The sequence below is a fragment of the Mastigoproctus giganteus genome, chromosome 13 (genome assembly GCF_048544385.1).
Source record: "Mastigoproctus giganteus isolate SK-2022 chromosome 13, ASM4854438v1, whole genome shotgun sequence".
NCBI lineage: Eukaryota > Metazoa > Arthropoda > Arachnida > Uropygi > Thelyphonidae > Mastigoproctus > Mastigoproctus giganteus.
Genome location: NC_143587.1, coordinates 126,047,998 through 126,064,018, shown reverse-complemented (window position 1 = coordinate 126,064,018; position 16,021 = coordinate 126,047,998). Strand labels below are relative to the sequence as shown.

Sequence of the window (16,021 nt, the reverse complement as noted above, 5' to 3'; positions counted from 1 at the left end):
GTATGGAAGGTTCCACTGAAAGTTTGATGATGGCTTGTGGCGAGTGCAGAGGAGTGTAGGGACAGCTTGGCAGGTGGATGACGGGAAAATCGTGGTTGTATAGCGAGACATGATTAGCTGATAGACGTTTTGGAGGGTGCAGGAGACAGAGGTATCGTGTTTTCTGGTGATGAAGGTTGGTGTAGACGAGGATCCAGTGACATTTCCAAACCCTTTAGTTGTAGTGATTGCTGGAAGAGCTTGTATGATCGCTGATTTTAGATGTATGTGTTGCTGCTTTGCATTTATGGTTTTAATGGGCAAATCTGATCCTTTCCATTCAAGGCTTGGTGTCAGGAGGTTGCCTATGGTTCTTATTCCTGCCCAGTTTCACGTAGGGAAGAAGAGAATATCATCATTTGCAGGGTCTATTATTCTTTTATTGTAGAAGAGCGGTTCTGAAAGTATTCCGGGAAGGGATGTTCTCTCAAGATTATGGTGAAGGTTTAGCTTTTTCCAGCGGTATAGTGCGTCTTTATAAAACGGCGGTAGTTTGAGTGGTGCTGGTGCCATATCCATTCTCAATATTATTGAAAGGGATAGTCCTCTATAGATAGATAAATAGATAAGTAGATTATGGTAAAGGGAGAGGAGATAGACTAATGAAACCAGCTATTACATTATGTACAGTGTTCTCTCCAGGGCCTATCAAACGGTACACTGCCCAGTGAATTTAACTGACTGCCTGGCTAAATTTTAAGTGATTCTTGCAGTACCGTATAGTACTGCTCACTGATCTCAATCAGTATTAATTTGAACATACTAAGCGATTGAGATCCATGCGACAGGAACATATAATGTTAAATTATGCAATTAATTTTTGCTCTATGTCGCTTAAGTTACATTTATAAATAACAGAAAATTTTATAATATTGCAAAGTATTACACTTCCCCACCCAGCTACTTCATAATGCCACCTGGCAGCAAAATTTTCTAGGGAGAACACTGTTATATATTAGTTTGTAGGTAGAGAATATAAAGAATATAAAATCGTAATTATGATTTCAGTTGCTAACGGAACTGAAATCGTAATTACTTAGAACAAAGAAGGGGCTGAAGATAATAAGAAGTACTTAATGCTGTGTATTCTATGACTTCAGCACCTTCATCCAGGGTCAGCTGCTGAAATCAAAGTCAAAAATGGCAATAAGTATGTAAAGCCTCTGTTTCTGACATGAAATATATGCAGCACATGGTACATGTGAAAAGTTGGTAATGCCTATAAGGTTTAAAATTTCAATTTCAATCAAAAGGCTTGCATATATTTCGTGGCTGACCCACAAACAGAATCCAAAATACCATTAATTAATAATACTTTATACTGTTGCATTCTTATAAAACTTATATATATATTTATGTATAATATATGTATATGTTATATAACTTATATGTTTATATAGTTATATTTTATATATAACTTATATATGTCTGCACTGGGCAAAGGTGATGACGTTGTAGAGCAGATATCATCTTTTAAGGGCACAAAAGGTAATATTGTTGTACATGTTGGCACTAATGAGTAGGCAACTGGCAGAATTACTTGACAAGTACAGGTCTTTATTGAAAATTCAAATTGAGGAAAGACAGATGTAGGATAGATGTCCAGAAATTTGCCTTTAGCCAGTGGATAGTTGGTTGGTGAAACAGACTTCCATCCCTTGTTGTGGAAGTTGATAGCCTAAATAAATTTAAGGCTCAGCTGGACAGGTATTTCAAACGAATGGAGGGGTGAGGTGGAAGTTTTTTTTTTTTTTTTTCTGGCTGATGCTGCATAAGCTTGCTTTCTTGCATCATATGCCTCTACTAATGCTAAAAAAAGCCGTGAATTAGGGTTGCATTTGAAAGTGTCTGCAATTCTGCCCAGATACGATAGGAGGGAATATATGATGAGAGCCTTGTTGATCAATTCGGCCCTGGAAAGACTGTGCAAGTCTCAAGGGGTAGAATTTTTTTCAGTCTGGTCTGTGCTTGTTAACAGGAGAGACTGCTTCTACAGGGATGGAACACACTTAAAAAAAAAGGGTGCAAGAATATTTGCTGATGCTATCGAGGTAGTGTTAGGTGGGTCGGAAAACTGCTACCTTGGGGGATACACGAACTAATAGATTAATAGTAGCTGCTGGCAGAGGTGAAAGTGATTTTTGCACTACTTCTATTAGAATGAGCAGCAGCCTGGAAAACAAGATGCAGGGTATTTCAGAGATTGCTTGGAGTTATTGCGGTACAAGTAAACACATGGGTTGTGTTAGGGTAGCTAAGAATAGGAATGGGTGCATGTATACTTGCATATACACCAATGCTAGGAGCTTTTTATCGAAACCAATGCAATTTGGTTTGGATATCCCCTACACTGTCAAATCTTCGACCCTTCAGCTTAATTTTCATTCTTTGGAGGAGGAAGAAGTCGCAGGGATCTAGATCTGAAAAATAAGGGGGGAGGAACGATGTCATGTTGTTGGATGCCAAAAACTGCGCCACAGCGAGAGATGTGTGGGCTGGCACATTTTCATGATGAAGGACCCAGTTCTTTGTGTGCCACTTCTCTGAAAGTTTCCTCCCTACAGCTTCCCTTAACCACCTCAGGATGCCGCAGTAGAACTTTGTGTTGACGGTCTGGCCAGGATAGACAAATTCCTTATGGATAATCCCATCAATGTCCAAAATACAGATCAGCATGGATGTCACATTGCTCCTCATTTGTCGGGCTTTCTTTGGTTGGAGCGAAGATGGGCACTTCCACTGGGATTATTGTTGCTTGGTTTCTGGGTCATACCCATATACCCAACTCTTATCACCAGTGATGACTGTAGAAAGGAATTTTTGATCCCTCCTGGCCTGTTCTTGAAGGTCTCTGCTAACTTCCATGCAATGCTGCTTTTGGTCTTCACTCAGTAACCGTGGTACGAACTTGGCTGCAATCCTTCTCATGTTCAACTCATCTGACAAAATCCCCTGACACGTGCCGTATGATAGTCCTACAATGCCACAGATGTGGATGAGACACCTGCAGTCTTCATAGATCACCACCCGAACTTTTGTGACATTTTCTGTGGTGGTGCTCGATGATGAATGCCCAGAACAATCGTCGTCATCAACCAACATTCGACCGTTTTTAAAACAGTTAAACCAGTAGTAGGTCTGTGTCTGGCCTAAAGCATTGTCACCAAAAGCAAGTTTAAACTTCTTATGGGTTTCTGCTGTGTCGTTAAGAAGGAAACAAAGCTTGATGCAAGCACATTGCTCTCTCACATCAGCCATCACAACAATCACAAACTGTGCGAAGCACACTGCTAAAGAACTGCGCATAAATATTTAATGACTCTATCCAGGCCGACGCCACGTGCATCCTTTGTGAATTAGTGGCACACTGATTCACAAAGGATGTATGCAGTGTTACCTAGTGCCACAAGTCTGTACTAGACATAGCTCCCATACAACATTCAAATTTCGGAAACATTTGGGTAGCAAATGTTCTGCTGGTTAGCTGTTTATAAATTTTTAAAAATGTTTAAAAATTTATAATTTTATAAATTAACTTATCTGACTTAAATATGAGGCAGTTTTAAATATTTACTTACTTATATTTACTGCATATATGTTAAAAATAATAAAACTATAAGTATCGCCTAAGAATCAAATTCTAATAAATTAATTTTTTAATTTTCAGTAGATATTTTAATAATATTTGTTTTTCAAAGTCTTTCAAAAACCAGAAGGTATATGCTATTCACCTAAAAGAATCCAGAGGATATACGCTATTCACTTAAAAGAATCCAGAGGATATACGCTATTCACTTAAAAGAATTCACAGGGTATACGCTATTCACCTAAAAGAATCCAGAGGGTTTACGGCATATACCCTCCACTACAGCCCTGGTTCTCATACAAATCAGAATCCCATGATTGTGTGTAACTATTCCATGCTTGCTTCTTTTGCTTAGTTAAACTCTTAACCTCACTTGTCATCCATTTTAATATCTTATGGAACTTTACCATTGGTATAAATACATTTGTAGTTTTGAGGATAGTAGACTCTTTGTAGACTTTTCTTAAAACCCCATTGATTAAGAAAGATTCAAAGAAGTATAATGTTTATAATGTTTCTAAATAAATAACAGGCTAAATACAAATGTACATTAGGCATATTTTTTAACAGTCTCGAAGTACACATAATCAGTATATTTACACTTTCATTCAAAGGCTGTTTAAGTTTATAAATTAACTTATGTGACTTAAATATGAGGCAGTTTTAAATATTAACAGCTCTCTTCCTAAAATGTACAAAGATTTATAAACTTTTAACCATTTCAGTTTCCATTATTATCCATTTAAACTTAAAAACTCTGATGTTCTCTCTATATTTCTTTAGTCCTTGCACTTAGATTAGTTTTCTAGAGCTTACTTTTAGACCTTGGATAATTCCATTTTACTCTGTATGTGCACATATTTTATTGGCTGTAGACGTCCTTAATTCATTCTGCGTGAGGCTGAATATTCAGCAGAAAGACATATATAGACCTATTCTCATAAATAGGCAAAAAACCATAAATAAGTAATTAATTCTTGAACATCGAAAGTCAGACCATATTTTGATATTACTTTATTTTAAGCATTCATTGGCATCCTAAATTTCATTATGCTAGGTTAAGGAAAGTTCAGAAGTGGGAAGTTTATGAGTTATCAGTGTATGGATTTTACATAAATGTATACAGTATTTAGATCACTGCAAGAATATTAAAAATATTCAATGAAACAATTAAAATGTAAAACTTATCTTCACTTGAAGTTTTTGCTTTAAGTGAACGCTTATCTTCATTTGTGGAGTTTTCCATTATCATCTCAAGACTTCATGTGGCTATCTCTCTCTCTCTCTTTGGGGCCGACCGGGCTAGCCGGGTGGGTAAAGTGCCTGCCTGGCAACCCAAAGGTGGCGGGTTCAAATCCCGCCTCGGGCTTGGATCAGAATACTGCAAAAACCTTGGGAGGTGCATTATGGACACAGAAGCTGATGTACCAACAACTAACAAAAAAAAAAAAAAAAAATCTCTCTTTGGGATGAAAAATTTGTCCAAGTACAGTTGAATAGAATCCTTTTTTCAGTATAGACCTTCATGTAGCATTTCATAGGATTCTACAAACAACCAATCACTTTACCATTTTATTCAGGGACTGGATCTGGATTTGTTTTAATAATTTCTTTTATTGGCTCTAAATGCTTTAAACTGATTCAAGATTCTCTACTTTAAGAGATTTTAATGAAGGAGTTTCTGCTTTATCTCCATCCCTTATAATGGTCTCAATTTATCCAGCTGGATGAGCTCTTTGTTTGTCAAAGCTCAACTATTTGCCTAGTTGCACAATTTCAGCTTGTATTTGTTATGCAGTTTCTTTAAATCCCATGAAGTGCTACATGCCCCTTTTTATATTGTTAATAGGACATTCATTCCAGGCTTCATCGACATATATATGTTTTTAAGGGTGTTGAAGTCCTTCCAAAATTTGAGTTTTAGTCCCTTCACTCATCAATTTCACTTGCTGCTTTGTAAAATGTTTACCTATGGTAATAGTGCTTTAAATTTGCAATGATTCATATGTTATAATAGTACACTTACTTGTCTTTGTTGATATGAACAAAAACTTAACTTTTCCTTCAGGCAGTCTTCTAGAACTGGATCTTTTGGATGCCCAAGAGCATTATCCAAGATTCACAACACTTTATCCACTAGGTTATTTTTAGTGCCATCTTTATTAAGAGCTTGGCAGAAATAATTCATAAACCTTTCTTGAAAAACTGTCTATGTAACCCAGATCTTTCTATTTGTTTTTCAATGAATAGGCAACCTCGACCTCAGATTGCCTATTTGAAAGTTAAAAGTCCCCTTGTGCTGGGGGATTTTAAGTTTCCAGATATTAACTGGAACTTGTAGGTTGGTCACACAGTTGCAAGAATTTTCTGGAGGATTTTTGGGATGACTGTTTTCTAAACAAGCACATTAGAGAGACAATGAGAGAAATCAATATTCTTGTTCTGATTATCAGTGGTGGCTCTTCATGCATTAGGAATCATTGGATAAAGGATCCCTTAGGTTGCAGTGATTACAGTGTATCAATGTGGGATATAACCACTATCAAAGGTAAAGGGAGGAAATTTGCTTTCCACCTGCAAATTCTCAATGGAAAACATTCAGAGAAATAATTGTAGAAGCTACTGGGCTTTTAATATTATTAAGATATTTTTGTACCACTGTTCAAGTTTTAGACCTAGATGGATGTTAGATGAACTGATGCAACTAGTGACAGAGGAGAAAAATACATGGGATGTGAATAAATTATTAGGTTATTCAGAAACCTATAGTAAGTATAAACTAGTCTGCAGTCAAGTCACTAAGCGAATTAGGCAACTTAAGGCAGATATAACAAAAATTGCCAGATTGTCTGGCAAAGAATGCAATGAAAAGTAGCAAAGACTTTACTTATGCTAACACTAGAAGGAAAGGGATGAATACATCGGTCTATTAGATATGAATGGTATAACTGTTGATCCTATTCAGGTTCTGACACACTGAATAGATATTTTGCATCTATGTTTACACATCAGGAATTTTTAGGGATGGGGATTCCAGAAGTATATCAAATTCTAACAGAGAGTTTGATTTTTTGGAAACAGAGAGGAAAGCAGAAGAGAAATTGTTAAAGCTAAAAGTAAATAAGGCACCAGGGGCAAATGGGATTTATCTAGTTATATTAAGAAAGACAATAAAAGTGGTAAACAAACCTTTAGTCATAATTATGTGAGCATCCTTGGATTCAGAGGAGTTCCCTATGGATGAGTTGGTGTGCTAATGTATCCACAATTCATAAAGGAGATCAAAGGGTAAAGTGAGTAATTGCAGACCTCCATGCTTAACTTCTGTTCCAGGGAAAATAATGGTTACACAAGTAATAGCGAACTGTCTAGAGAGGAATGCAGTTATATGGCAATCACAGCATGAATTTAATAATGGGTGATCTTGTCTGACTAGCCTGATTGGTTATTGTGATGAAGCAACAAAGGAACTGGATGCAAAAAATAATTTTGACATTGTATACTTAGATTTCAGAAAGCTTCTGATATTCCACATGAAGAACTGCTGTACAAATCATGGTTTTACTGAATTTCTCTCAATTCAATGTAGACAGGCTGCCAGGAGAGTACATGGTAGTTTGTCAATGATATATACAGCAATTTTTCGGATAGTAACAAAGAGGTAATTATTCCATTATATAAAGCCTTGGTTAGGCCACACCTTGAAATTATATATGCAGTTTTGGCACTCCATTTTCAGTGAGGATGTGAATCTGCTGAAAAAAGTACACAAAGAACACTAGCTTTGTAATTTTTTTCTTTTTTTTTTTGCAGCTGCTGCTAAAGTTTGTCTTCTGAATCTCATAAAAACATTTAAATATGGAGGCAGAAGAAATGTTCCAAGTATAGAGGAAATAACTGCAATATCAGTAAGTAATAATTATATTAGCATTATATGATTTGCATTCATTGTAACCATTTAAAAGTTTCCTGATCAGCCCATTATCAGTAAGTTAATATTTACATGTTAGTTCAATATGAGATTTTACATTCCTAATAATGCAAAGACAAGCAGTTTGTGAAACAAATGCATTGCACTGTAGTCTAAGGACATAATTTTTAAAAACTTAAATTAAATAAACATTACATTTGGATAAATCAAACATTTTTAGACCCTTTAATTCCATCTTCTGTGGCAAATAACATAAAAATTATAAAAAAAAGATAAACAAGCACTTTGACTGTTATTGTGATGGGTGCATATAGAAAAGATTTATGTTAATCTGAGATTACTGCTACCCATATGTAGTACCTTGCATTTGTCAATGTTAAACTTCAACTGATATTTCTCATCTCATCTGCCTAATTTTTCTTTATCTTGTTGATAAAGAAAAATTAGCTCACCTTGATTACTGTCATTAAACACCCTGCCAACCTTTGTATTATCTGAAAACTTAGACATTAAGCCATTCATCAATATCTTTAATAAATATAGAAAATAACATTGGATCCAGCACTGAAACTTGGAGAACTCTACTAATAACATTAATCCACAAAGAGCAATGTCCATTAATAACCACTTCCTGTCTTCTCCCACTCAACCATCCCTTTATCCATAGCAGTAATTACCCTTAATGCTGCACTGCTCCAATTTGTATAGCAGTCTTTTATGTGCAAAAAATAATGGTAAATTCTTTCTAGATAGTGGTAAATTTCCTCACTTTCTCAGGAAGACATACAGCTTTCTTTCAATACACAAATTAATAAGGTGTCATAGACAGCCTATTATCAGGAAGTGCTCAATCTCCTCTTTTAATACCCTTGTTACTCCAGTTCAGCTTTTAGGTCTACCATAACAGGGGAATTATCAACACAAAGTGCCACACAGTTTTTAAAGGAGTTTCACGTGATTCAGGCTGCTCATAAGGTGGTGCCCAATGTGGTGCCCTGTAGAGTCACCTAATGCTAGCACTGAGAACAAGGCTGCTTTTGATTTTTTTTTTTTGGGAGGTGGGGTTTGGATGCCATAACAGTAACCTTTTTGTGTGTGCAATTATGATTCATCTGATCATCCCAAAATCTACTATAGCAGATGTTATTCAAAGATGGAAGACCATGGATAATAACTCAATGAAAAAAAAAGAAGGGGGATCTGAACAGTCTTGAACTCACAGAACACATTTTGAACCATAAGGGAAGGTTTGTTCCTCACACACATCATTTGCAGAAAACCTCACAGAGCAGATCCAAGAAGCCACAGGAACATCTGTCATTATATCAACTATTCATATAGGGTTGCATAACCTTAGGTTACATGTAGTGGCCTTATTTTAAGATAGAGGCACTGAAAGTAAGGCCAATACCAGAGTAACCAGTGCAAAATGGTATTTAGATTGGTATCATTATTGACATTTACAAACTCTCTATAACAGTGGCAGAAGGTGCTACAGAGTGATGAATCTTGCTACAACATATTTCATTCTGATGGATATGTTTTGATATGGTGATTTCTTGGAGAGGACTTCCTGTTGGAGTATGTGGTCTTGACCATGAAAGATTTTGGAGGTAGTCTTATGGTGTGAGATTGTTTCAGCTGGTACTGGTCCATTGGAGGTAGTGCCCAAGATCATAAAGTTTGTGGATATAGTTGGACATTCTGGACAATTTACACCATAGAGATGCTATGGAAATGGGCCCCATCAGTATCAGCATAACAATTCTCCATGTCATACAGAACTAGGTAGACAGTTATGTTGAAAAGATGGACTAGCCGACTCAACCCTACTTAAAACCTCTGGGGGCAGACTGGAACACCAGAATAATATACCAAACAGGCTTCGGCAAATGCCTTGCAGAAGAAATGGAGGCAAATTCTCTGCTGGCACCTATTGAAAGTTAGCAGAAATTATTCCCAGGAAGTTTTGGGTTATTGTAGGTGGTCAAAGGTGACCTCATTAAATTAAAGCCCCCCTTTTGAAACTACCTGTGTGTGCGTGTGTGCGTGCGGGCGCATGCGATTGGTCTTGTAGTGTATATGCAATTTAAAGGCATGATGTAGGTAGGTACTTAAACTATAAAAAAAGAAAAACAAAACAAAACTAATCCTAATTCAAGTTGTGAAACACCAGAACGCATGCCTAATATACTTTACTTCCCTGTTATGGTGGGTAGGAGTTCTTTTCTATTGACAGGCATAATAAACTAAACAATAAATTCTTGTAAATCTTTATTATTAGTGTCATAATGCATTTAATACAGGATAATTATAAAGTCTTTTACAACTTCAAATATTTATAACAACTTTATTTTTCACATGAAGGTAAAAGAAATGAGCTGATGAAGAGAAATTACATCAAGTTTACAGATGTTAAATATGAATTCCAAGTGTCATGCAGCAGACATCCCAGTGAAATTCAATTTCCTGCCACAATTTATAGAGTATATCAGGAATTATTTAGGACATAGTGATGGTAATGCTGTCCTTCAGTTCACTAATGGATTTCAGTAATGATGGGTGATAAACTGCACCTTTGAAAAAACCCCACAGAGAGTGCTGATTAGGATTAGGTCTGGTGAACAAAGCCCCTTAAGGAGAGGCTCCCACAACTGATCTATCATCGTGGGAACTGCTAATTTAAATAATCTTACACTTGCAGCAAGTAATTGGGATTCCATCTTGTTAAAAAATGTTTCTTTCCTACAGATATTAAATATGATTTCTGACAAATGTTTATTTACAGATGTTAAATATGGATTCCAAGGGTGAGGTGACAGACATCCCAATGAAAGTCAATTTCCTGCCTCACTTTATAGAGTGAATCAGGAGTTATTAAGACAGTGGTGATGGTAATCTCATCCTTTAGTTCACTGATTAACTGAGGAAAGGATGGAATTATTGCGTCAGGTCATCTGCTGCTAATTTGTAATAGCATAAAGTTCTCAAGATATCCATATACACAACATGACTGTAGTAACTGTCTTTTTACAAAAAAAGAAAGGCCTGCAACTTTCATTGACCTCTGAAAAACCAAAGACATTAATTTTAAGATAAAGACTCAGATAAAGTTTGAGGTACTACCCTGAGTGTAGTACCACACACACACACACACACACACACACACAGATTATCAGTGTGGTACTACACTCAGGGTAGTGGAAAATGAAAGATATTTGGGATAATTGTGCAGTCAGGTGTGAAGTTCTCTAAGCAGTGCAGGCAAATGTTTATTTGCCTCCACTGTTTAGAAGCGCTAAGAAGTGCTAAAATTCTATTTCAATACTAAGTGCAATACTAAGAAGTGCTAAAAGTCCATTTCAAGTCTTGTTCTGCCAGGAGAGCTCATGAGGTTTTGTCAGTGATATTTGGGAACTTTGCTAGCAGGGATAAGGAGGTGCTTATCCTATTGTAAAAGGCAATGGTATAACTACATGGTGTACACCTTGAGTACTACATACAGGTCTGGAGGCTTTAGGAAGGATATGGATCTGCTGAAATTGGTGCAGAGAAAGCCAACGAGATCGGTGAGGGGAACAGAAGGGTGGTTTTACTAAGAAAGGCTTCAGTTCTGAATTGCTGCATCTGGAGACTAGGCATCTGAGAGGTGATCTGATTGGGGTATTTAAGCCTTTGAATGGATTGAGCAAACTCATTGCTGAAGGCACTCTTTCTCAGATTACTCATATGAGGGGGCATATATTCAAATTGAGGAAGGATGTTTGCAGCCTTCAGCTAGCAGGTGGTTGGCGGTCGGAGTAAACTTCCATCTGTTGCTGTGTGAATGGGTAGTTTGAATAAATTCAAGGAAGAACTTGATAAATTATTGGAGGGGATGGACAGGTGATGTGGGAGGTTTTTTTTTTTTTTTTTGGTTGATGCTTTATAAGCTTGCTTTCTTTCATTGTTTTCCACTACTAATACTAATACTAAGAAGTGCTAAAAGGAAAGATAAATTTAAAGAATTTCAACTGATGCATGCCACTAAAGTAAGAAAGTTTTGAATTATGTGTCACATTGACTCTATTTGGGTAAATGTTTAACTAGAACAGTGGCAACCTCTGATCAGTCTGTTTAAAGAAGAGGTTGGAAGTGGTGAGAAATGCCATATGAGTACTTTTCGATATGGTAATGCTGCAATCAATAGTGAGTGGTACTGACTCATATCCAAATCCAGTTCATGATCCAAAAGATGTTTTGAAAGAAGCCAAATTAAGGAAATCCTCAAGAAAAAGAACTTCTGAATCACAAACTTCTGGCAAAAGCATCCCTAAACAGTCCAAACAGGCTGATAACTCTGGCATATTTTCAGTCATGTGGAAAGTCTGTTCATCTTTCTTCTCTTCTGGTTTGAATAAAGCAATTTAAATTGCTTTAAATGCTATGCCTGGTTTGAAAATCAGAACATAGCTTTTCAAACCAACATATCTCATATCCATTTACTAATGTCCATTTCAAGTCTTGTTATTATATTGAAGAATATAATAATAAGGTTTGAATTGGATAATAAGATCAGAAATGTGTAAATTTATAATGACAGTTTTTAAATCTCCTGTTTTGTTAGTAGATTACCAAATTACTAGAATAGTAATTTGGTAATCTACTTTGTATTTTGGGAAGCATTCAAGGAATTAATCGTGGAAGCTACTAAAAGTTTCATACCTATTAAGAAATATTGTTCAAGGTTTAGGCCTAAATGGTTGTCAAATGAACTAATGAGACTCGTAACAGAGAAGAAAAATGCATGGGATGCATATAAATTATCAAGCGACTCAGAAGCCTATGGCAGATATAAGTTAATCTGTAATCAGGTCACAAAGGAGGTTAGGCAGGCAGATTACGAGAAATCCTTGGCAAAAGATGCTAAGAAAAACAGCAAGAATTTCTTTACTTATATAAACTCTAAAAGGAAGGGGATGAATCTGATTAGTCCACTTGACATCGATGGTTCGACTGTTGATGATCCTGCTCAGATAGCAAACAAACTGAATGAGTATTTTGCATCTACATTCACACGTGAGGAATTATTAAGGTTTGAAAATGGCAAAAGGTTATCAAATTGTACCAGGATACTTAATGATTTTGTAATAACTGAGAGCAAAGTGGAAGAGAAATTGTTGAAGTTAAACGTAAGAAAAGCACCTGGGGTGGATGGGATCTATCCAGTTATATTAAAGGAGGCGGCAAAGCAACTAAGCAAACCCTTAGCCATAATTATGAGAGCATCCTTGGACTCAGGGGAGGTTCCCACGGACTGGAGATGTGCAAATATCCCCAATTCACAAAGGGGGATCGAAGGGTGACACGAGTAATTACAGACCAGTTAGTTTAACTTCTGTTCCGGGTAAAATAATGGAGTCGCTGGTTAAAGATCCATTGCAGGATCATCTAGACAGGACTGCAGCAATAATTCAAACACAGCATGGGTTTGTTAAGGGAAAGTCTTGTCTGACAAATTTGATAGGATATTATGATGTGGTTACAAAGGAACTGGATGCAAAAAATAATTTTGATATCATATATTTGGATTTCAGGAAAGCTTTTGACACTGTTGCGCTTGGAAGACTATTGTATAAATTGGAGCAGAATGGTATTAAGGGTAAGTTGCTACAATGGATAAAAGGATGGTTAAGTGCGAGAAGACAGAGGGTGGTAATCAATGGGTGCTGCTCTTCTTGGACTAATGTTATTAGTAGAGTCCCACAGGGTTCGGTGTTAGGTCCACTGTTGTTTTGTATATTTATCAATGATATTGATGAAGGTATATCAGGCTTAATGTCGAAGTTTGCAGATGATACAAAGGTTGGCAGGGTTGTTAATGACAGTAATGGCTGTGTGCTACTGCAACAGGATCTAGATAATTTGGGCAGATGGGCTAAGAAGTGGCAACTGAAGTTTAACCTTGACAAATGCAAAGTACTGCATATGGGTAGAAGTAACCCCAGAGAAACGTACCAACTGTGTGGTACTACACTTAAGGTGGTAGAAAATGAAAAAGACCTGGGAGTAATTGTGCAGGCAGATATGAAGTTTTCTGAGCAATGCAGACAGGCTGCCATGATATATAGGAATTTTTCTAGCAGGGAAAAGGAAGTGATTATCCCTCTGTATAAGGCAATGGTCAGGCCACGCCTTGAGTACTGCGTACAGGTCTGGAGGTCTCATTTTAGGAAGGATGTAGATTTACTTGAGCATGTACAGAGAAGGGCAACAAGATTGGTGAGGGGAATGAAGGGATCCTCTTATCAAGAGAGGCTTAAGTTCTGCAAATTGCAGTGGCTGGAGACTAGGCACCTGTGTGGTGATCTGATTGAGGTGTATAACGCCTTGAATGCGTTGAGCACGCTGAATTCTGATGGGATCCTTCCCCTTGTTCAGATTACGAACTTAAGGGGGCATAAATTCAAATTACGAAAGGACAGATGTAGAATAGATGTGTGGAAATTTGCCTTTAGCCAGCTGGTAGTTAATTGCTGGAACAAACTTCCATCTGTTGTTGTGGAAGTTGATAGGTTGAATAAATTTAAGGAGGAACTGGACAGGCATTTGGAGGGAATGGTGTGATTTTTTTTTTTTTTCTTTTGGCTGATGCTGCATAAGCTCATACATTTGCTTTCTTGCATCACATGCCACTTCTACTACTACTACTACTACTGCTATTTCAAGACTAAGAAGGATGATTTTTACTTAATCATAGGCATGTCTAAAACTAAAGGAGAAGATTCTTTTCTTTTGTTGAATGAGGAAGTACTTTATTGCTGCATATGACTACATAGTGTACAAGTTGTCATTTAAAAATGGTGTTCTTATAAATGTGAAGGAAACAAAAAATTCATCAAATGGCAGAGCATCATTTTCAAGTTTTCAGTACTTTTCAATATCATTGAAGATAAAGAAATAGATGAAGCAATAGTTGTTTTGAAGTATCAGTTCTTTCAGTTTCAGTATGAGAACCTACCAGACACAGTTATGAAAGAAGAGATACACTGGTCTTAAGTTGGGGAATTGACGAATAGGGAAGCTTGAAATATAAGATATTAACCAAAGTTATGTTGGCATTTTAACCTTCTGGTGGACATGTCAAATCAATTAGAGCAGAAGGTGTATTGGTGTACACATTTCACCAATCGAGTGTTTTGGGAAAAAGGGGAACAGAAGGGTGTTCCCCTTTTTCCCAAAACAAGAAAAATTTATTCTTAAGTCTTACACTATATTGGATAATAAGGTCAAAAATTATATTTAGAAGCTACAATCTTGCTATTCAGAAAAATTAAAAAGTTATTTCCCTGACCGTGCGAAAAGTCACTTTTCAGTTGTGGAATGTGCAAACATAAAACTAAAACAAAACTCTATGGAAAATTAACAGTGCAGGCACATTTTTACTCCAAAAACAGAACCTTAAAGAATTTTTTACAGCTGTTTATGAAGAAATAATTAATGTTGCAGTTGGGGAAGGGCTTTTACCATTCTTGAGCAATAATAAAATTTTAAAATACAAAATTCGTAAAAAAGTTTCTGATTTTAGTTGATGACAGGAGCAAAGCACTTATTAATATGTTAGTAGCAATACTAAATATGAGAGGATATTCAACTAGGTGGGGGAAAAATACACTGCAGATTTTCACTTTCTGGTGAAGCTTTGGAAATGCTCTTGAGAGCAAGTCTGAAGAGCAGGTGCATTGTTATAAGCAAAACTTTGACTCAACATTTCTGAAATCTCCAATGGTATCTTTCTGGAAGCAGTCATAATTAGTTTATGCTTAAGAGACAATCAAAACAGAAATATGCAGACAGAAAATCCTAATTAAGCTAATGTTTGAAAGCATACTGCACTGATAAACAATCCAATGGCTGTATTTTAATATAAAATGCTAATGTTGTCAGTAAAAGTTAATTTAAAGTCCAAAATCTGGATTTTAAAAAATCTTCTGCTTTCCTCCTGCTTGCAGTTATGTAATCTTCAGCTTTTAAAAAAATTAAAAGTTTGTAGGTATGAAAATGAGCTCCTTACAGCTGATCTTTATATACATTGTCTCTCCAGTCATAATCTTCCCTGATAGTTACTTTTGAGAGGTAGTAAAAGTACCCCAGGGACTCACATCTGGTGAGAACGGCTTTGGCAGACCCAGGGTCCTGAGTTGGATATCATCATTCTTCTCTTTCTTGCTTTCTTGGTGATTCCTTTCTACTTCTGACTCTCTCTCTCTCTCTCTCTCTCTCTCTCTCTCTCTCTCTCTCTCTCTCTCTCTCTCTCTCTCTCTCTTTTTGGCTGGTACAGCATAAGCCTCAGGCTTCCTTGCACCATATGGGTAATAATAATACAGTAGGCCCTCGATTTAACTAATTGTGGAAAGGGGGTGTCCACTATTGCTGAAAGTCTGTTAAATCAAATGTATTTTAAAAACATATATTAATAATGAACT

General features: G+C 36.5%; 1 protein-coding gene across 1 annotated transcript in view; it reads left to right on the top strand.

Annotated features, from left to right (window-relative positions):
- LOC150076424 (unconventional myosin-XV-like) overlaps positions 1 to 16,021 on the top strand; it is a 163,604-nt gene that overhangs the window by 71,285 nt on the left and 76,298 nt on the right. Inside the window, exon 8 of the mRNA XM_090387355.1 lies at positions 7,439 to 7,533. Within this exon, the coding sequence (XP_090243481.1) occupies positions 7,439 to 7,533 (95 nt within the window). The remainder of the gene's footprint in view (positions 1 to 7,438; positions 7,534 to 16,021) is intronic.